Here is a 23,665-nt window from a genome sequence, read left to right on the forward strand (position 1 = left end):
TTTCACATGATCCAGGTCAAAGTAGACAGTGATTTTTCTCAATACTCCTTCCAAATAAGGTTGGAAAATTATTTTTTGTTGCTTTTTTTTTTCCTTGTCTTTTCTTGTTCGGGCTACAAAAAAATGTGAACTTGTTGCCAGCTGACTTCATTCTCCATTGACATATTTGATTAGTAAAGTACATTCTTGGTGTACCTTAACCCCCTTTTTTCATCTCTCTTCTCCGCAGTGCTCTCTGACTAGCCAGGGCATCAGCCCCTGCTCCACACTAACAAGCAGCACGGCGTCTCCCAGCACTGACAGCCCATGTTCCACCCTAAACAGCACCGCGAGCCGTCCCCCACTCAGCCGCTCCAGCCCCTGTGGGACCATCACCAGCCCCAGTTCCACGCTAGAGAGCAAGGACAGTGGGATCATAGGTGAGGAAGAAAAGCCTGTTTAATAGCTCCCACATTATTCTCAGATAGCAACTTTTATGGTACAAGAAAAAGGTTTAGTTTTTAATAACAATGCACGCCATACATGTCATCTAGAAATATAATTCAGTTTATTTAAACTAATTAGATTTTATTCAAGTAAAATCTAAGTCTCATTTTTGCATTTTTGATTTTTCTATCATCTTGGGATTTTTAGACTTTAGATTAGCTGTTTGTGTCGTCAGTGGCGAAAATGCTGAATGTCCATGTTTCTGTGCTCTGTAGTGAACAATGGGTAACAAGCCATTAGTAGATCCAGTCAATCATTTCTAAGCTGCTTGTTTGAAAAGAACCCCTCGTGCTGTTTATCCTGCAGTCGCATTACCGCAGCTAACTTTTCCCCTTCCCGTGGAGCAGTGGCATCTTGTTCAAGTTGATTGAAATACTTCGTTTCTTTCATTGTTTAGTTTGAGATGATTCACTGAATTCTTTTTAAAAAAGTTTAATGTGAACTTTCTTTTTAAAAGACTGCTGCCTGTGGGTGTTTGCCGTTTCTACCTACTGACACAGCTCAGGTCCTCAAAGGTGGCCTGTAGAGTTTTGACCTGATGCTGATCTGTGAAGCAATGTTTGCATAAGTGGTATTGCACTGATGCCTGGCTGCACTAATGTGCAAATTAATATAACATTGCTCCAAAATGTGTATGCCAGCTAAAGATGTAACACCATTGTAGTTATTAAAGATGACTGGTTTTTTAAGGAAGCAAAAAAAGATCAGATCAGATTAGCATGATGTGTCTATTGGAAACAAGTTCAAAGAATTGCCTAATAATGAGTTGCTGTGCATCCACACTGCCTGACATATTTTACCTTTACAAATAAAGCAGGTACAACAGATTCATATACCAAAACAAATGTCAGGAACTTCACCAGATCACAGGGCATTGATCCTTTCTCTCTCGCTTTTTTTTTTTTTTTTACTCATCTCTGGAATTTTTCTTTTGTGTTGATCTTTACTCATACCAAGCCTGCTGGCTTGGGGCTGGCTATGAGCTCTGGATAGCTTTAACTTTAACAACATCTTCTTCTTCCTTACCTTCTTTAAAATATTCAATGTTCAGCTGGGTGAGGGTGATTTAAGGGTCTGTGGAGTTTGATGTTGGAAACACAGTGAGGCGGTTTGCCTCTAACAACAGGTTAGTGTGTGTCTGTGAGTGTGTGTGCCTATATGTCTGTGGCACTGTGCACATATATGAAACTAGCTGGCTTGTAATCAGACATACTGGAAGCTGATCAGCCAGTCACTACTCCATGTCGAGAAGTTGAATATCGTCTGATTCCGATCCCTGGCCAGTTGATCGGTCCATTTGTACTTTGTACTAAGGATCTGACAGATTAAACAACATTTAATGTCGACTTTGAAGGATATTTGAATACTCTTTACGGGGTAATGTGTACAGAAGTTCAGGGTTGCGCTGTATGCATTTAAAAATGTCTTACTTTGTTCATAATCTAGCAGCTATACACAGGTCAGAGGTGGAAGTAGGTGGCACTTAAATTTCATTTAAATCAATGGTCTTTGATTAAACTGTTACTTTTCATATCATCTCTTTTAATCCAAATTACATAAATCTAAAAAAGAAATTTTCAGTGAAAATAATTTCTTTTGTGCATAGCTCAGAAATATGGCCTCACCATTGCCTCCTCATTTAGTTTGCATGGACCTGTGCAAATTAGTCCCCACCTCACCCTTTCAACCATGTGTCCTGCATGACTGAACAGCTTGGTGCGAGATGCACTAGTAGCACAGCTCATAGCAATGACAAAAATGTAACACCAGCCTCCAATTTATCACTTGCAGCTTACCAGTGCCTGCACTGGTTTCTGAGTTTGATGAGAACATTAATAATACCAACAGCTCTGCTGATTCCTTAGTAGTCTATTAGTTTGCACTTTAGCATGGACACCCAGTCCCCTTTGCAGCATTGCTTATAATCACTAATCACTTCCTGTGAAGCTCTTCTAATTTTAATTTGCAATCTGACTTGCTTCATCTGCACTATGAGTTAGAACAAAGAAAACACACCTGTGCAGTGTCAGTCACTACTCATTGTGTGAAACCTTTTGGGATCGAATACCATCTGTGTCACATTATATTCATCCTTCCCCATGTACGTCATTGGGTTTAGACAGAGCTGTATCAGTATGAGACGGCGTTAAGGTGACAGTTGCCACAGTGTGACGTTGTGCTGTATCTGTAGTAATAGCCCTGTAAGACGTCAGGGGATTTACTCAAGCTGACAGGAAGATGGCATAGTCTATTGATGCATTAATTTAACTGCCGTTTCTACTCACAAAGCCTCCAGTGCCTATAAAAATGCTGGGATTCCATTCTGAGTGAGGAATGAATAGCAAATTGTAACTCTATGATGCTGTATTTATCCACTGTTGAACCCCCCCCCTTTTTTTTTTTTTCCCTGACTGCACTCCTAGACTAGAGGACAGGGTGCCAGATTTTAAACTTTTCCCTTGCCCTCATATTTGTCTGATATTCTTGAACTAATAAGAATATCGGACTTGCTGATGAAAATTATAGTTATGCAGGAGAAAGTAATGCATGCCAAAGCAAGATCCAACACAACAGTTTGGATTTCCAATGCTCCAGAGTTGACATAAATGATTACCATGATTCAGTCATTCTGCCCCCCAAAGCAATATCACTGCTAACGTGCTGAATAATTTATGTAAGCTGCGATATAGTATCTTCCAGCTTGCAGCTTTGACACCACCCAGGATAAGATGTGCACTGGTGCCAAATGTGTTGCTGTCAGTTGCACGCAATTACGTTACTTTAGTTAACTCAAAATGAGTTTTGTGAGAGAATGCCATCTCTGCAAGTGTGGTTGTTAACTTCAGTAAGCAGGTTTCAGGAAAGTTAGCGAAACGAGCTGGTATGAAGTAAAGTCATGCTGCGTAAAACCCAGTTCTTAATGGAAATCGGTGCCTCCGTCTCTCTCAGCTCTTTGCTGTGGTCACAGACAGATTGCTGGGAGGGTGCATTAGCTGCTCAAACCCACAGACCCACACAGACATGCAGAAAGTAACACTAGTTGTGCATCAAAATCTGTCAGTAATGAAGACGTTATGAGCAACTATCAAACACCTGAACTTTGAAACGGACAGAACACAGTTTTGCAGAAATGCAGCATGTGCTATAACTATGGTCAGCTTGTTTTCCTTTCTTGATCCCTAATTCTACGACCCCTTTATTGTACACCCATTACAAACTATGAAATGCCATGTGCATGTAATTTTCTAGTCTAATTAGCTGTGTTTAGCTATCCTTTGAAGCTGTCACTGCTAACAGCAGATTCTTGAGCTGTATCTGCAGCAGAGGGCTTTTAAATCTGCAGCAGAGCGATGTTAAATTAAATTGTTACATCGGTGACTATGGCATGCTAGTCTGCTATGTACTTGAGTGGGCGGGTGGAGTGTTTTTGGGAAGGGGGTGTAAAGTACCACTGGTCTACAACATCCCACCCACACTCCTTAATAAAATTGTGCAGGAAGGAAAAGAAAGAACAAAGTCACAGTGCGTCCACAAGTCAGACTGATGCCTGTGATTAATGTTCTCTGTTCTTTGAAGTTTCACTTTGACTCTGATTTCAGAAGCACATTAATTTGGCTTTGTTTTGCATTAAAAGCTCCTTGATGGAATTAGTGAGACTTTGCAATGTCTTAACATTTACAAAACAGCTCCCTCAGAAGGTCCTTCACGAGGGGCCTGGACTTGACTGCATGTAGTTGTTTATAAAATAAAAATTCAAATTTTCACCAAGCTTAAATAAATAATTACATATTCTTCTTAGCAAGGTCCTGCAGTTTAGCCAGTCAGATCACGATGACTTTTAATGCCGTGGTCCGAGCAGGGTTTATCGTGACTGCTGCCATGAGAGGACTTCATGTTTGCCCAGGAAACCAGCGCAGGAATCACAGGGTCCAAGATGTGTTTGTTGTATTAATATTAGTGGTGATGCAACGTGCTGCGCCATTATGAAATCCAGATTAGTAGTGTGTGATGCAAACATGGCCAGCTGGCTGGCCGGCTCCAGTCCACTAACAGTGCTGATGTTCCTGTATCCAGCTGCCTGTCATCATGGAGAGTTAGTCCTTTCCTTTGCTTTTAAGATTGTGGTAGGTCGCTGTGTTGGCTCGAGGGGAGATTAAAGGAGTTCTTCTTCTAGAAGAGCCACCTGTCTAAACTGAAGGGGTTAAAAAAAAAAATGTCCATGTTTGGTTTTATATTGTTATTCCTGCTCTTTTGCATTTTCCCCTCCGACTAGTTGTTGCAGTTGCTGTTTGCACTGGATGATTCCAAATCATTCAAACGCTGATTCTTAACAATAACAATACATTACGTTCTATAAATCTGTGCAATATTACTTTCCGAGTTTCACGAGTATAGGAAGACTATCGCTGTAAATATAAAATGAGCTTCTGAGAACTGTTGATAGGGCAATCAGCAAAACCACCAAGCCACTCAAAGCTGAAAGTTCCATTACAGCTCGGTGTCTCACTAGAGATTAAGACGGATAAATGTTCATCGCACATAAAGACCATTACTCAGATATATCTTGTGCCTCTTCCCCTCATTTCACCTCCCTCACTTGCTGAAAATCCCTTCTCTCTCTCTCTCTCTCTTTTTTTAAAAAATTTAAATCTGCTCTCAGCCACCATCACTAGTTCTTCAGAGAATGATGACCGCAGCGGCTCCAGCCTGGAGTGGAGTAAAGATGGCAGCCTAAGAGGCAGCGGTCGCCATGGCCTGGCACAGAGCGTGCGGGCGGACACCTGCTCTCCTGTGGCCGAAGAAGACTCCAGCAGTGCCACAGCAACACCTGCAGACACCCCATCCAGGACAGACCAGCAGCACCCTAACATATCTGCGGGTGCTCCAGGGCCACCACACCCTCCGAGTCACTCACCTGAGGGACCCATTGCGTACCCGCCACAGACATCAGCTTCCCTCATGATGCCGAGGCCAAACTCTGTAGCAGGTAAGACTCCTTGGTTTTTGAGGTCTTGACATCTGGAGCTCAAGAAGTATACAGGAAATGCTCTGTATACTTTTCATCTGTGACTGCATTGTGTTGCCTGTCAAGATCGTAACCGTGAGATACGACCTGTGCCCGAGGCTGACATGTGGCATGTCAGTTTAATCCAAGCGAGTGACAGACACCGAAGGGTGAGAGCATCTGTAGTAGGTTTAGAAGAAATAAGAAGTCAATAGTTCAAAGAACGGACTGTGCTTTTCAGAACAGGAGTATCAAGGCAGAAGTTTGGGATTAGACAGCTGCTGTGTGGTGTGGCTCGCCACTGCCTCGCCATGTCAAACCTAAGCACACGCTCCGGTCTGGCTGATCTGTTCTGCATTCCTGCCCTGGAGCCTCCCTGTTGTGGTTCAGCTTACCATATCCACACAGCTGTCACAGTTGTTGATATTTCCCCCTTCACCCCCTTTTCCCTTATGTCTTTTCACCCATACTATTCCCAGGTCTCCTCATACCTTATTGCTTTTGACCTCGGCCTATTTTTGGTGAATCAAACAGCAGTACGTTTAGCATTTTCCTATATATAATTTTGCCTAAATGCAGTTTGTAGCTAAGCTGACAGTATGAGTCATGTACAGCTTTTATCATCCACTCACTCACCCACCTCCCTTCTTTACTCCTTATCCCATTCAGGGTTGGAGGCGTTGTCTGGAGTTTATCCTAGTGGGGTACGCCCTGGACAGGTTTGACTAGAGATGCGCAGGACCCCCCCCCAAAAAATTACCTTTCAAATGCAAAATATTATTTTTTATTACAAAAGACATGATCAAACTTTCCCTCAAGCTGCAGTAAGTTGCAAGATCTTCTCACACTTAGTTGAAAATAAAGTGCTCTGCTATTGCAAAGAGGCACAAAGAATTATACCCAACTTTCCCTGACATACTTCACACTAGCAACATATTAGCATGTAGCTATAAGTTTGATTGCGACTATTTGCCTGCACCGCCGTGTACATGTTCCGCATGGACATAGACTCGGTGCATCTGTATTTTGACATGTAAGTGAATCTTGAACTAACCAGGAGTATATTTTATTGCTCAAATGTTAATGCAAGCTTATGCTAATGATTTTACTCCATAATTAGCAGGGCTGCCCATGCTTGTTGATAGAATGAATGTACACTTGAATAAGCGTTGACGGACCAGAGTGGTATGTTAACTGTAAGGCTGTAGAAACAAAAGAGTGAGACTACATTAGAGTCCAACTCAAAGGAGCAAACAGAAAGAGAAGAAAAGACAAACAGTTTAGAGCACAGATGAAATGTTTGTTACATTGAATTTTGAAAGCAGACAATTCTGCCAGTGAGGGAAAATCACAGCAGGGGCAACCTGGGCTGAGCTGTGAAAAGAAGCATAAAAACATGAGTGACTCAGGTCAAACACCTGGCCTAGACAGAGACGACTCAAAGTTTAAAAGACCTCATGAGACTTTTTCCTCTAGAATCTTCCTTGAATATGTTGTTTTGCTTTACCTCTTTAGTCTGTATGTAGCAGCTGCCAATGTTTTGAAGTTCAGATACTTGACTCCTGCCTCCCTTGGGTTTATTCTTGATGAAATATAGTAACAGTTCCCGTGTGTCTACTTCTAGACTGTTTTCTCTCTTTGATAAAATCTAGTCCCAGTTCCTATTCAACATACCAGAGAAATGCAACTGTGTAATGTCCACTCTAGGCCCTTACAATTAGAAGCAGGTAAGCAATTTAACTTGTGAAGGCAGTAATGGAGTAAGATGGGATGAGGACAAGCTATAGAAGAAGTAAGGAGTAGTACATGGTAGGCTCACGGTACTGATATTTCCTTGCATACCATAGCTCGTAGCTTGCGCATGTATTTTACACAGTGGCCACTGCTTTGATATTTTCTGCAGCCCACAGTTGGATGTGTTGTTCCCTGATGATTCTATTGTTCCAAGAGTCTGTACCATTTTTACATCTCATCATTATTGTGTGTGACATAAACCTGGACGGTCCAGGCGCACAGTGGCTCATAAAGCTTAACAGACCAGAAAATGTTTGGCTGTTTATGTGTGTTGGTTTGCGTGTGAGCACCGGTGTGCTTGTGTCTGTCTGTCCTCCCAGAGTTTATGGGCTGATGTCATAGTTATGCAGTGTTGCCCTCTGAGACCGGCAGAACACGTACCTTAGATTGGTTCAGGCCATAAATGAAGCTGTCTCATCGCATCCTTGATGCGCTCTCCCAGGGTTTCGTCACACAGTGTAAAATCTTTCTTGGGGTCACAGCATAGCAGAGACGGCACTTCTGTTCAAGGAAATTGTATTTGGTAAAAACCCCCAAAAAGTAACGAGTCTAAAGAAGCAATGAGAGAAAAGAAGCTACCACGGTGAAACATAATATGTATTCATCATTAGTGCATTCATTCTGTGCCAGAACCTTGGTGACTATTGTTTGTCCTGTGTTTGTGAAACAGCATCTGAAATAATGAGCTGTCTGGTTAATCTATAAATTTCTCTTTATTTTATTGATAGATATTAAATGGGAGCACGGAGATTAAAGGCAGAAGCAAACAAATAATCATGAGTTCATTTAGGGCATAATTGCTTCATGCTACAGTATTGCTATTCGTTTTTAATTTTAACTTATGATTATCTCCACCAAAAAGACAAGGTGCTGGAAACATTCCTCAGAGTGATTGAAATTATGGCATGATATAGTTGCTGCTCATCCATGATGTGAATCTCCTGTTTCACTACATCCCAAAGGTGCTCTATTGGATTGAGATCTGGTGACTGTGGAGGTAGAGTGAGTACTGTAAACTCGTTTTTATAGACAGAAGATGAGTACACTTTGGACACAAGGGATCGACATGGTTAGCAACAATACCCAGGTGGCCTGTGGCATTTAAAACCATGTTCAGTTGGTACTAACAGGCTAAAAAGTGCAGAGAACCACCACCAAGAATGGATCAATGCTTTCATGTTGTTTAAGCTAAATTCTCACCTTAAGCATTCAAGTGTCACAGCAGAAATCAAGACTCACCAGACAGTTGTTTGTAAAATTGCTCGTCGTTGGACAAAGGTCACACTTTCTTAGTGTCAGAGTGTATTTTGGCCATCTGTCTGATGCCGATCAACAGATGCATTGCTGGGCCTCTTGAAGTCTCCGTATTCATGTAGAAGGAATGTCTGCATATTGCTGAGAACTGTCGTTTGCACTGCCTTGATGTTGCATGTAGCGTGGGTGTCCCTAGGTTTTGGTGGGAGCACCACTTTTTGGTGCCAACATGTTCTGTGAAAAATTGCACAAATGCTACAAGAACAACATGAATTCATTTAGATTTGTCTTTAGCAGAGCTTTATATTAGGGATTGTATATTACTGTCCACCTCCTAAAGGAAACTGTTTGCTGCTGAGGCAGATTTAAAAGGTTGTTAAAATTGTTACTGATTTTCATCTGGCATCGAAATATTGCATTTAAAGATCTAATACGTGAAATAATCTACGTGTAATCATGTTTACAACAGCTGTTCATTAAATCTAACAAACGTGGCAGGTGCATTGGGTGTAAGATGCACTAAGAGCCTGAAATAAATGGGAACAGCTTTTTCCCGGGCTTCCAGGTGCTTTGTGAACTTCTCTATATCAGTTTCTGTGAAAGTGAAGCCAGTCTGCCCTGTTTCCCCCAAATAGTTCCATCAAACCAAAAAGCAGTGCTGTGGTAAATTAAACTTGATGTCAAATTTCAGCATCAGGATTAGTAATAAGCACTTGTAAATTAACTCTATGCTCTGGTGTTTTCTTGGTGTTATCATTTGCAATCCACTATTTACATCTATCTGTCGCCTCTATTGTAAGATCTTCTGTATAAACTAGAGTTGTTGATGGAATTTCACCTCCTCTCTGAGGTGATCTACTCAGTTTATAAGAATCCTAATTTTGAGTAATTGGAGTTGAGCTTTTTTCTTTTTTCCTCTATAAAGGCTTACAGAGTCAAAGGGCCATATTAGTGTTGGCCACTGGAATTCCATGGTTTTGAAATCTTAGCCTGAGCTGCTTGTGGTTGGGTTTCTCAGACAGGGAGATTTGAGTGAGGGTCACCGTGGCGGAGGAATGGTGCTACAATGCTTGTGTGGTGTTTAGCTATTCAGCAGAGCTTTGTGGTTTGAGACAAAGTCAGGTATGGCGCACTCATTGCTCGCTTGTACTCCAAAGTCATACATTCCTCTGGCAAAGCTCGTGCGCCGGGCTCTCTTCACGAATGATAACGGAGCCAAGACTGTGGACTGCTGACAGGCAAATTCGAAGATATGTTGTTTGTCTACTAAAACACTGATGAGGTAACATCTGAATGCTTTTGTGTTTTATTAGAACGACTAAAATCATCTTAACCTTTTCCACATAAATACAACCTATGATTTAAAGATGTTTGCAAAGGTCACACAGTAATTACAAACTCATAAAGTGGCGTAGCCCTTAAATTTAATAATCTCACACTGATTTATCTCATTTGCTGTCTTTCCCAGTAGTTTCTGAGACCATGTGGTCTATTGTATTGTTTTAGGCTGTGTTATCATGTTTAAAGACATGCCAACAGTGTGTGCGATGTCTCCAGGTAGACACGGGAGTCACTTCTGCTTCTGGCTTCATGTATATATTGATCTGTTTAGTGCAGAGTTTAAAATGAAAACAAAAAGAGGAAAGAAAGCCCATTCATTTTCTCGAGCATGAAAAGGTCACAGAGACATCTTCTAACGTGCCCTTTTTTCAGAGAATTGTTTGGTCCAGCTGTCACAGCAGGAGAAAAATAAAATCTGTTACAGATCAATCAGTTTGAAAGCCCCTTTTAAAATTGTGCTCGGCACTCCATTGACAGATTAGGGCTTATCAAATGCCCAATCTTAAAAGGAACAGAGCGTTAGCTAACCACAGACGCATTTATATATATATGAAATAGCTTATGGAGCAGTGGTGGTTTGTTTTTTTTAAAGTAAATGTTGTTGATCTTAGCATAAGGCTATGCAATTATTACAATAATAATTATCCCTTAATATTTACCACAGTGGGAAGCAGGCACTGTGTAATAAAATAGTTACCAAATATTTTGCTTCAGACTAAATGTGCAGAATTAGTCTCCAAAGCTCTGTCCTTAACCTCCTAGGACCTGGCGTCCACATGTGGACATCACATTTTGGGTTATTTAGACCAAAATACTTAATTTTTCTCTACATGGGCCTGATATCCACTTACGAGGACATTATACTGCTACTGTTCTCTCAAAATTTTAAACTAATATCCTCATATGTGGCTCTTATTTTTCATAAAAACAAAAATAAGGTAAAAAAAAAAAATCTGGTAATTCTTTGTTTTTACATTCATCGGGCCCCAATATGCCCAAATATCAAAGAGAAATTAAAAATGCATGCCATGGAAGAGTTCGGGTCTTAGGAGTAATAGGCAGACAAATGGACCAAACATCAGTGCGTACTGATATCAGCCTCTTTGCAAATAAAACAACGTTTATCGATATGAGGGATCAGATTTTCTCATTTGTGCCACATAAATGCTGTCTGAATGTTCAAACGTTTGTCATGAAAAGCTATTATACCAGCAAAATCAAACCAAATAAAAGGAAAATGGGTATTTGCATTGGCTATAAGCCGAGAACAGCCAAGAACTGATTTATTCATACAAAATCACAAAATGGGTAAAGTGTAACTGGCTACTATAAAAACAGGAAGATATGTGAAGGGAGTATTTGACTCCCTTCTCCTCTTTAGTAGATTCACCTTGTAAGGAGGCGAGAGGGAGTCAAGTTGGGGAGGGAGGGTGGGGGTGGTTAGAGCAAAGGAGCTCAGTCCTCTTCTCTGTTCTGTCATGGGAAACACAGAACAGGAGGTTTTCAAAGGGCAGATCTGCCCGAGGAAAAAAGAATCCCATTTTCATCAGAATACAGTCTTGACACATTTGTGCAGCTTCAAAGTGACTGCAAGTGCAGACTTCAAGGTATCATATGTATGTTTTATCAATGAGTAGAGGTGAGGAAGAATAGGAGGGAACTCGGGAGTAAAAAGAGGAGAAGAAATGAAGGGGAGGATTTGAGGGATGAGGAGGAATCGTGTGGGAATTCTTGGCCTTGGGAAAAAATGTTGATAACGACTCAACAAAAGAGAAATGTAGTTATGGTGCTGGGTGCGCTGTCTGCCACGGACGTGAATCAAGGAGTCTATGCAGCTACGCAGCTCCTTTAGCAAGTCAAATTCGGTATTACGTGTCTGTTGAATAAAGCTCTACTGTGCTATTTCTTTTATTCCATGCAAAACAAAGAAGGAAGGGGGGAAAATAGACTGACATCTTGCGGCCCTCCTATGTCAGCATGAGGATTTAGTGGCGATTTGTTGCATAAAGCTGATTTTTCTCTTTATTCTCTTTTGAGTCTTGTCCATACCTCCCACAAAATCCACGTGATACTCTTTGTTGCGCTCATTTATGAGTCTGCTGCTTTTTCGCCTTCATTTTTTTCCACATTCCCCTCTTTTAACCCCATCTCTGTGCAGTCTGGATTGTTGATTAATACTGCAGCCGTTGGATAACAAACTTTAATCAACCACTGCGAAGTGAATCTCTTGGTTTTCCGTTTATATTTCCTCTAATATTCTCAATTTCCCCCTCTGCTGCTTGCATACCGAGTTATTTATGTGTGTGTGTGTGTACGTGCAGCATGTGGACAGAGATGATGTACGCATACGTGTTAAAATTGTAGAGAGGGTGATGCTCTGTTGGAAGGCAGTGCATTCATTTAGCAAGTGCCTAATGCTGTGGGTGCTGTGACTGACTGAACACTAGAGAGGAAGCAGCCAAGCACTCGGCTCAGCTGCCAGAGTGCCGGCATGGGAGCACCGGGGTAGAGGAATCGCTTTTGTGCCCTCGTCCACTGGGAACACACTCCAGAGATTTAGCTGCGAGTTTACACCCTGCGTACTTGACTGTATGCCTGCCCAAGTATCTCGTCACTGGGGAGATAGAGAGGGCTTTGAGAATTCCCACCATCCTTCCTGGCTTTGGTCTTAGATGTAAGTAGTTGTAGCTGATGAAAAGTGGCATTTGCTTTACAGCAAAAGGTCTTCCAGGTCATGCGCGTTTGCTTTTATTGTTTTCTTTTCTCTTTGTTTGCAATTCCTTAAGCTTTATCCAGTGTAGATGTTTGTGTATGCACAATGCACTGCAGTAAAAGTAACATCAGGCCCTTCTCCTGTTCCAGTCAAAGTTGCGTTGATGGCAGCTTCCTCAGTTCCCGTTGCCAGCAGACCGGTTTTAATTAGCGGGACATTCCGGAGAGTAAGTTAGCGACCTAGTGAGGGAGTGAAGTGAGCGTTAGTGACAGTCTTTCCCAGCTGATATTGATAAAGAAGAAGAAGAGAGGCTTTGATTCTGCTCTTCACTAAGCCCAGGAGAGCGTGGATCGCAACGGCGATAGCATAGTTGAAAAACGAGCAGCAGTTGGAGGAGAGGCCTCGCCGCACTAATGCACATTTTTATTATGTTAACAGACCGTGTCTTAGACTTCAAATTAAAAGCTGAGTTGTAATCACTGGCTCATCAAGTGGTTTTAGTCTGTAGACTAGTAGTTTCAGGAGATATCCTGTGTTTGGGGATGGTAATCATTGCCTGCTTTGAGACTTGTTCTCTCTCTGCTTCAAAATGAAGCTAAATCCTAATGAAATCTCAGTAGATTTGAACTCCATAACAACTCAAGTTGTGATCTGGTTTTAATTAATTTTATTATTTCATTTCATGTCAAATGACTTACAGATATTGTAGTTTGTAGTACACAAAAGTCCTGAGATTACACCTGTGCGTCCTGTAGATTGACAGTGATGAGTGCCAAACCCGCAGTGAAGCATTTCTATAACTCGTTGTAGTTTTATGAAAGGTAAAGGTAATCTGCCCTCTCCGTACAGCCTAGCAGGCGTGCTTGTGGGGATGGACCTCTCATTGCTATATCGTGTCCAGCTGTCAGCTCAAATCAAAGAGAATCGGTACATATTGCTCTTGACTTTAGAATACTGCTATTCTTCCTGCCACAGTATATGCTGGTAGCTGCTCACACTGCCCCTGCAAATGTCAGAGCGCACTGGCTTTGTTCTTTCCTCACTCATCCACCCTCAGACATGGCATAAGTGCCACAAGGTTTTACTCTAGTGTGTGTTTCTGTCTTTCTCTTTATAGTTGTTATGACAAATGTACTCGGGAGGTACTAGACTGTCAGCTTCACTCTTTGTGTGTGTGTATGTCTTCTCTCTTGTCTACAGCCACCAGTTCCACAAAGCTTGAAGACCTGAGCTTTCTTGATGAACAGCGCAATACCCCCCTCCGGACATCCATTCGCCTACCCTGGCATAATACAGGAGGAAGGCCCCCTCAGGACGCTAAAGGTGACTGGGCTATTCATACTACTGCTGTAGGCACTCAGGGGAGATATTTGTAAAATAAACGTGTAAAATATCGCAGTACATAGGATAATGTTATGTGGTATGACTCTGAAAAACCCTGAAGTTAATAGGCAGCCAACAGTAGTTCTGAAGTTTCCAAAGTACCACGTCTGAGTGCAGAGCCAACAACAAAACTGTGCAAATACTTGAACACTGCAATGTAAACAATGCAGCACTTATGGGTATTAACATTATCCTCAAAAGCCTTTTTCTGGCTTTTAAATCATGCCTTTTTTCCCAGCTAACTTTTATCCTGGTTATGCGTTTTGAATCCTCTGAGAGATCCTGCAGATTAAATATTTCATGGGAACATGAATTACTGAATAAGTCATCACTGGATATATACTCAGACTATTTAGTCTTCCTTCTGAAAATGTCCTCTTTCATTTTCACTCAGTCTCAAACATGAAGCTGATACATAAGCATATGGTCAGTGGTTCTGAGCAGGTTTTTTCTACATGAATTCCTTCATACACAACAATCTTAAACAATTGGATTCTTTTCTATAAATTTTATGGGAGATTCAGTTCAACTCAATTCAGTATTATTTATGCAGCGCCAAATCACAACAACAGTCGCATCAAGGCACTTTATATTGTAAGGTAGACCCTACAATAACGCATACAGATGAAAACACAACAATCATATGACCCCCTATGAGCAAGCACTTTGGCAACAGTGGGAAGGAAAAACTCCCTTTTATCAGGAACAAACCTCCGGCAGAACCAGGCTCAGGGAGGGGCGGCCATCTGTAGCAACCGGTTGGAGAGAGAGAAGGAAGACAGGATAACATACATGCTGTTGAAGAGAGCCAGAGATTAATAACAAGTATGATTCAGTGCAGAGAGGTCTATTAACACATCTTGAGGGAGAAAGGTGACTGAAGAAGAAATATTCAATGCATCATGGGAATCCCCCAGCAGCCTACACCTATTGCAGCATAACTAAGGGAGGATTCAGGGTCAGCTGATCCAGCCCTATCTATATGATTTATGGTATTTGTTTTTCAGATTTGGGTGTGATGGCACCACCTTTACCTAAATTTTGCAGCAGTAGGTCAACATTTCAGTGCAGTTCATTGCAGTTGTATTCATATATTGCAAAAATCCCAACATGTGCCATCTTAGGAAACTCAACCTAGTACGCTGAGGACCTTACAGTTCTGATTTGAGCAACATTTAGTGACTTCCTTTTTGACTGGGCGAACCCTCCGACAGAACTAGACTCGGAATGAGCAGCACTCGTTTGATTGCCATGAGAGGAGAGTGAAAAGAAAGGGGAAAAAAAGATGAGAAGGAGAAAAGCTTCAACTGTGGGAGAGAGAATACACAAACTGACATGCATGAACAATGAAATGGAGAAGACGTGAGGATGTCGGTGCACCATGTGAGGCCTCCTGAAAGCAAAGGCCTGTCGCAGCATAATAAGTAAGGGGTGATTCAGACGTTAGCTGAGCGAGCTTTAACTATAAATCTATGAAAGGTTTTGAGGCTAATCTTAAAATTAGAGACTGGGTTTGGCTCCCAACCCTAAACAGCCAGCTGGTTCCACAGGAGCGAAGCAGCTTTAGCCTCTGCTTGTCATTCCGGCTTAGGATACTGAGAAAGCAAGTCATGGTCATTAGGGGCTTTATATGCAAGAAGATGGATTTGAAATCTAAGGGGATCCAATAAAGAGAGGTTAATAAAAGATAACTCTTTTTCTAGTTCCCGTCGATACTCCTTTTGCTCAAGTTAGTTTTTCAAACACTGTACTTATTTTGCTGGTATAGTAGAAGGTGGTGATCATTTCAAGTGTCTCAGAACCAGCTCGTTCGCTTTTTGGTTTCATTGTAGGGCACTAGAAACATAAACAGACTACACCTGCCAATATAAACACTCTCAACTGCCCCTCCAATTACAATAGGCTTTTGTGAACACAGGCAAACTCGCAAGGTGAAAACACTAGCAGCTAACAGCAGTGATAGTTGTAATGTTGAAAGGCGCATTAGCACTAAAGGTAGCAGTCATTTAGTGATGTTAGTTAACAAGTGTTATGAGATCTAATTAGTGCTGAAGTAGACCAGATAAGAGTCCTCTTTCAGGTCTTCACTCTGATTCCACTTAATTGAAAATGTATCCTCTACAGTGTTCAGGGTTTTTCATGTATGTGGCTCCTTCTGGGAAGAAGAATGCGGGAGATGCTCAAAGCATGTTTGTAGGTTAACTGCAAGGGAAAACGATTTATTACAGTAAAGTTTCCAGCATTTAAAAGAAGTAATCATTTGTTAACTTCCCGGAGACATGGGGGAAAAAAATAGAAGTAGTGTAAACAATTTTAATCTGTTTCATTTCTTTTCCCGTTTCCTTCAGCGCGTTTTGCTCCCTACAAACCCGTGGACATCATGCTCAAACCTTTGCTGTTCGAGGTTCCCAGCATCACCACAGATTCTGTGTTTGTGGGCCGAGATTGGCTCTTTCAGCATCTGGAAGATGTCCTGAAGGCCGGCGAGTCCACAGAGAACCACGGTGCTGTGGTGGTGGGCAGCGTGGGTTATGGGAAGACGGCCATCATCTCCCGACTTGTGGCGCTGAGCTGCCATGGAGGACGCATGCGTCAGATCGCCTCCAACAGTCCCAGCGCCTCCCCGAAAAGTAATTAGTTTTAGTATTTGCCTTTGGATGTGAGCACTACATTAACTGCTCGTGTTTAGCTAATGTTATTATAATTTCATTTCAACATTAGCTTGCAAAGTGTGGGAGGGAAGTAATTATATATTCGTTGGCAATATAAAATCAAGTTGACTAATATTACATTTACCTTACAAAAGAATGCCCTCACACACAACTAATGTTATTAATGCTAGCATATACATATATAGAGAGATGTTAGTTTATATTAATGTAATAACTTTATATATTGGTGACCATGTGCATGTCTTCCAGCTGGCCCAGGACAAAGCACAGAACTTCCTCTCAGCCAGCCTCCACAGCCCACTCCACCATCCAGTGCTGCCAACACACTGAGGACCAGCAGTTGCCCAGGAACTCCCGAGATGCAGCGGCACAGGGAGGAGGCTGTCAAACGCCTGGCTGCAAAGGTGCGCCTTTCAACATCTAAGAGAGCTCACAGTAACAAAGAAGCAGGAATCAAAGAAGCTGAAAAAAGATTGCACTAGTTATGGTGGTGTTTATTCAGGGAAAAAAATGTTTGGTGTGTGCACTGGATCAAAAAAGTAATTTTAACAATTTTCAACAGTGAGTAGATTATTTTTTGTTTTTGATGGATGGATTTGTTGTTTCTTCCTTTCTTTTAAAAAAAAAAAAAAAAAAGGAAAAAGAAGGAAAATCGACCAAAAAGCATCTCAGGTTTTACCAAGTGCTTCTACAACAGCTTCAGTCTGACTTCTGAAAACCCCTCTTTAATAGTGACCACAGATAATTGTGATATATTCTGTTGAATGATGCATAAAATTATACATAACAATAAGGGTAGGTTGCAGTTTACTAGTCAGTGATTAGAACCTCCTCAGGGAGCAACAACCCACAGCGAGCCCTGTCAGCCATGACCTGAGAGCACAGAATGTAAACACACACCAACGTCAAACAGAGCCAGCTTCATCAATATTAGACGTCATTTAGGAATTTACAAACATCAACACACGTTTCAAATAGCAACACCATTTATCTAGGCGGCTATCAGTTATACCGACGTGTATGGCACTACTACTGCTTAATTACTGGTTGGTATCCGTTCCTGTGTCAACTTCAAATAGGTGCTTAAATATATTGTAAGGCCGCCTGTTCAAGTGTTGAACTGGGATGTTTGAACATGATAAGGATCCTCAAAATTCCATGAAGCGGAGCAACACTGACTACTGAGGACAGTGCTTACTTTTTTGACAGATGAATATTCCATCTGTTGATTTTTCTGGCGTTACAAGGATCGCAAAATAAAGTCTAAATACTGCCTCTCTGGGAAGTTTACGTGTCAGCGCTGTTGAGCAGAAGATTAAGTGTTTTCTTGTATAAGCGTGTCAACATTTTTCACAAGATATAAAGTACTGCACGGTAATAGCTTTACATGTGTTCTGTTACTCCCCCACACCGTCAGTAACATTGTTAACCACTTGTCTGTGACCAAAACCCCCCCAAACATGCATACCAGACACTGAGCATATTTCTGCACATCTTTCTCTTTCAGACTTGTGAAGTGGACAGACAAGTCCTCGATGTTCCACTTTAAAATGTTCCTCTCTCGATGCACGCCGACTAGCAGTGTGCGGTTTTTGCTCACGGCTCTTTTATTTTAGTTTTGGAATTGTTCGCTCTGTTTCCACTGAAATTTCTCTGTCGATTTTTCACTCCCGCATCTTTACTCGCACCACCTCTTCTTGTGTTGCTGAGGGTTCAGTCACATAGCAGGTGCACGTTCACTACATTTTGGAAATACTGCTTGCTAAAAGCACCATTTGATGACTTTGGCACTGCTATTGCCTTGTAGCAGGTCTAATAAAGATGATTGGGGGCCACCGGGATTCAGAGAAGATTTGTGATCCACTGTTGTAGTCAGTTGAGTTTGAATAGTGCTGTGATAGGTTGTAAAGTAATTTAATAGGTGGCAGCTTTGTGAAGGACTTTCTCAGTGGATGTGACGTCTCCTACTGATTCTGCTGCGTTTAATGGCGCTGATTACAACCTGTTGTCCTTCTAACACCTTTAGAATTTAATACTCTTATCCTGTCAGGGAGGCCTCCTAATTAGTGACCCTGTCAAAGGGGACAGTTCATGCACCAGACAGCTAGGGTAATGCAGTGAGCTTCATGTAAATGTCTGTGAAACTCAAGCAGTATCTCTTGAGCCAATTATGGTGAAAAGTGTTTCCAATAGGCGCCTTCACAGGGGCTCTGTTCCTGTGATGTGTGATGCAACGCTGAGCAGCTTCTGTCAGATTCTGCCAGTGCTTTTTTAATCATTGATTTAAAAGTGGTCTCATAACAGGAGCACTGAGGCTACTACCCTTTCTGCTTTATTCTTATTATCGAGACGTGCCTTTAGGTAACATTTCTGAAAATGCATTTATTGTTTTGCCAGCAGATGAGCTACCGAGGTTTGACTGCAGAGCCTTGCATCATCGTGTGTCGAGATTCGTATTGCTCATTGATGAGGCGGTAGTCTGCGTGACTTGTATGCTAAATTAAATCATCACTGCAGTAGGGGGCTTATTAAGAGTTGTGTTCATGCACACAGCATGTTACTTGACTTTGTACAATAATAGGCATTCAATATATCAGTTTCCCTCTTTGTTATGTCACATTTGTGATGAAGCTCAAAAAACGTGTGACGCAAAAATGACAGAAAGGAGTGTTCGGACTTCTCTCAGACGTTTGCTGCTTTTAGGGTAAAGCATAACATCAGAGAAAAATTCTGGTGGTCATGATTTCTGACAGTTTCTGGAGAAAATGTGAATCAGTGGTTGTGTTATTGTTTCAGTTGGTCCATCTTCTGACCGGATGTCACATGTTTTCCTTACTAAAGATGGGTTATATACATCCAGGGAGTTCAGCTATAATTTTTAAAATCTTACCTCCCTCTTTTCTAATTTGCGCTAGCTTTAATTGTGCCTTTATTGGCATGTGAGTTATATGTTATTATTTGAAAAAGAAAGAACAATAAATATGCATTTAGATCTGTGCTGTGGGGAAAAGTCTGGGCCCAAAACATTTATTGATGCTAAATGTTAAAAAAAAAGTCTCATATCTTGAGGCTTTAGTCATTTTTCTAGAAGCTGGTCATCGGTTTTCTGTGGAGAACTAAACGGCAACAGCTGAGGTTGAGCCGTCAGAGGAACCGATCACCTGCTCCTCCTCCTGTGGGCCTGGAAGTGTGTCAGCTCCTCCAGGTTGGACTGTAATTAGTACAGTCATCTTCCTTCTTCTCCACCTCTGTCCCTACATTTTCCTTTTAAATCAGACCTCCTTTGAATGCTGCGGAAACCTGCTCAGGTACAGAAGATTCTACCTTTAGATATCCACCTGGGATCTACTCACTTCTTTTTATAGCTTTTCATCCGTTGCCCAATCTCTTCATCATCCCTTCTGTGTGAAATAAAGAAAGGATAAAATCATGTCTTTGACATTGTAGAGATAATATGTAGTTTTATGGAGGCTTGTTGGCATCAAAAGCCTCACTTACTTACTTTGTCATGGTAGTTTTTCAGTCACCAGAGATGTTGGTGTTTGTAAACGCTTTAAAGTTATCGAATGTACCCATCAGTCAGTGAATCATATTTTTAATTCTTCCTGATTCTCAAAAAGCAATGGCTTCACTCGCGTTTGTTCTCGTTCCTTTGTCTTCCAGGTGGTGGCTTATCATTATTGCCAGGCAGATAACACGTACACTTGCTTGGTCCCAGAATTTGTGCACAGCATCGCAGCCCTTCTGTGCAGAGCTCATCAACTGAGTGCGTACCGGGAGCTGTTGCTGAAAGAGCCCCACCTCCAGAGCATGCTCAGTCTGCGCTCCTGTGTCCAAGACCCCATGGCTGCTTTCCGGAGAGGAGTCCTGGAACCGTTGGCCAACCTTCGGAAAGGTAAAACACTGTAGTTGTATATTGCACTATTTCATTTTCATCGTGTATGAGACCACTAATCTCATTTCATAGTATTTTAATATTTAGTTTATTTGTAAATGTCTTTGCAGAGCGAAGGATTCCAGAGGAAGATTACATAATCTTAATAGACGGGCTGAATGAAGCAGAGTTCCACAAACCAGACTATGGAGACACCATTGCATCCTTTATCACAAAAATCATTGCCAAGTTCCCCTCCTGGCTAAAACTGGTTGTCACTGTTCGAATCAACTTGGTGGTAAGAAAGAACTTATAAAGCATGGCTCTGAGTTCACTCAGATGACAAAATATTCACTGTTATAATCACTTCGAGTCAGAATTACAGATGTCACATTATACTGGTGATGAGTTTTAGTTTTAAAAAGTCTATCACTCTTTCTTCCCTCTCGGTAACTACTCGGCTTATCCGCACACTTTACGGCTGATTAAAGTAACTACTGCTAATGGCATTCACTCTTCTGTTGCTGCAGCTGCTTCTCTCACACACTCAGAGACTCGCTTCCCACAATGAACTCACACAGGTGCAGTTTGGCTGTTACACTGTTGAGTGAAGTACTGGATACAGGCAAGCTGTTAAGGGCTTGATTCTTAACTTAATTACCAGTTTCGTGTCTGCTCTTATCCTCTCCTATCTGCTTTCCAAGCGCTCTGAGCTGAAGCTTATCAAAAAGTTTGAACACTCAAGACTTCTGTTGTTATATTTTTTTATACAAATTGAATGAAATTTGCACAGGCTGGTTTAACTAAGCATCTTTAACTAAGTGCTTTTACAGTCTTACCTTTTAATATATTTTAATGTTATTAGTGCTAGTTTTCACTTACTTAATATACTGTATTTTTCGGACCATAAGGCGCACCGGATTATAAGGCGCATTAAGCGAAACAAAACAGTCAGATAAGTCAACTCATTTTTCTTGCTTCCTCCACTCCACATTGATTCATAAATGCTGAATTCTCTTGCAGCTGCTCTATTCCCATGTTGTTGCAGCATATTAATGACTAACCTTTGTATTGTGGATGGATTCAGTTGTTCTCCTGATTGAAGTTTGGTCCTTTTACAGCATCCTGCCATGCGATTGCATTTGTCCCTAACCCTCGGGAACCCTCACATTAACTTTTATGAGTGAAAAAAAGTTAGCCTTCATCCTCTAGCTTCACTGTGTTTATGTTATGCTAACATAGCTGTGTCGCTAGCATATCATTTTATACCAGCTAGCCTAGCTTCAGTAACCCTATAAATGTCACTGCTGTTTAGTTTTCTGTCTTCATTTATGTCGAAAGGGACGGCAGAGCTGTACATTTAAATTTTTTCAGAAATCTCTTAGTCATGTATATCATGTTAAGGTGGAACTAGCGAGCTAACTTCTAACTCCGTTAAATTTAATAAATTTTGTTTTCATGGATGCTTGGATGTTGAACTTAATAGTTACACCTGGTAAAGCATCAACGCTGTCGATTTTTGAGAAAATTAAAGGATTTTAAGTGCGGCTTATAGTGCAGGAAAAAAAAAGTATGCCGGTTGTAGCCAACAGTCCTCCTGCACTTACAGTTCACACTGGCCCTGTTTCCCAATCCATAAAACACTAAAACACATTTATTGATTTGTTGACCAGAACATTTCATATCCTAAATCGGAAAATCTAACACTGTGGCAACCCTAGAAAAGAAATGAATCAAAATTCTCTCATTTTAACAAATGTCTAGCTGGACATGCCGTCACCTCTCTAAGCACTCACTCACTGTCACCAGACCCTGCACATTTTTACATTTTGACAAGTGTTTCCTGAGCTGCTCCCGCTTGTTATTCTACTCTTTACAGAGTCAGGCATATCCAGCAACATTCAGAAAAGAATTGAGACACATGACCTGCAGGGCAGGAGAGAGATGAGTCAGTCACTTTGAGCTGACACTAGGTTGACCAGTTCCAGAAATGCTATGGAGTTGGATTAAATTCACGCTGCTGACAACTGAAACTTTGACACTACTGATGAACTACATGATAACTTATTTTCCTTGCTGGGGGAAAAAAAGAAAGCACTGAGCCTTGGATAATAATGTGGTTTTTGATTGACATCTGGAATTTGAGTCATTATTGCTCAGTCAGAAGCCAGGGTCGAGTGTTGTCCATCAGTGTGGGCTGTACTATATAGTGAATTCAGCCTAGCTATTAAGAATTCAGGCAAGGCCCTGTCAGTGTGGTGAATCAATATATTGTAGCGCTGATATTTTGTATTCACCTCTTATGCTCTTCTATTAATGCATTAAAATTGGTTTTTTGACATGGAAAGATGTTCCAGGTGACTGCACTTAAAGTAATACATTTCGACTACACTGCAACATATGTGTTGTAATGTCTTCTGACAAAGTGAAACAGTGTTTAATGAGAGGGAGTTACTGTTTGTGTGAATTTGCTAGGGTGACATTTTTAGCCACCTGGAGGCTGGCAAAGCAAGAACGGCAACAACAACAAGGTTGCAGTCGGTTATCGGAGATGTGTTTTTGTTGTCCGTGTGGTAGATTTCATAGTAACAACTGTGCTGGAAAGGAAACGTGTGGTTTAAGGCATATGTAACAGTAGCTGTTTTTTTTTTATAACCTCTGTTAGTGAATCCTGTGCACATGCTGGTCTGTGGCAAAGGATAGCACATTGTTAACCATGCCATATGTGTCTTTTACTTTCTTGTAATCGTATTTTTCTCGTTATATTTCTGTTTTGTTCACATTCCCACTGTAACCACTTAGCAGTTGTCTGCAGTAATGAATCGAATGGCACTGTTGTTTTAATGGGAGCTATATGACGACTTCGCATGTGAAAACCTCGGAGTCGGTTTGACAATGTTTTTGTAAATCAGGCTCCTATGATGTTCAGTAAGTTCCCTTTAAGTGCAATGGAAAGGCTGTTAGTCACTGACTGAAAATGTCTAATTTTCCAAAAATGTAACAGAAGTCAGTTAAATAGTTTTTAAGAGAGTTGGCAGTCTTTTGCAGAAAAACCCTGTATGTCCTCTCTTTTTATTGTTGTTTTTTTTGGGGGGGCGCCTACGAGTCCACATATTTGGGTAAGACGCAGGAAATGGTTGCAA

At 41.3% G+C, this 23,665-nt stretch overlaps 1 protein-coding gene across 5 annotated transcripts in view; it reads left to right on the plus strand.

Annotated features, from left to right (window-relative positions):
• tanc1b (tetratricopeptide repeat, ankyrin repeat and coiled-coil containing 1b) overlaps positions 1–23,665 on the plus strand; it is a 123,520-nt gene that overhangs the window by 59,076 nt on the left and 40,779 nt on the right. For all 5 annotated transcript variants that reach the window (XM_005918228.3, XM_005918226.3, XM_005918227.3 and 2 more), the window contains 7 exons: positions 230–419; positions 5,147–5,473; positions 13,794–13,916; positions 16,325–16,606; positions 16,898–17,052; positions 20,312–20,543; positions 20,654–20,820. In XM_005918228.3, coding sequence (XP_005918290.1) covers positions 230–419; positions 5,147–5,473; positions 13,794–13,916; positions 16,325–16,606; positions 16,898–17,052; positions 20,312–20,543; positions 20,654–20,820 — 1,476 coding nt within the window. The remainder of the gene's footprint in view (positions 1–229; positions 420–5,146; positions 5,474–13,793; positions 13,917–16,324; positions 16,607–16,897; positions 17,053–20,311; positions 20,544–20,653; positions 20,821–23,665) is intronic.

The sequence above is a fragment of the Haplochromis burtoni genome, unplaced genomic scaffold (genome assembly GCF_018398535.1).
Source record: "Haplochromis burtoni strain Fernald_Lab_line unplaced genomic scaffold, NCSU_Asbu1 Contig_29, whole genome shotgun sequence".
Taxonomy (NCBI): Eukaryota; Metazoa; Chordata; class Actinopteri; order Cichliformes; family Cichlidae; genus Haplochromis; species Haplochromis burtoni.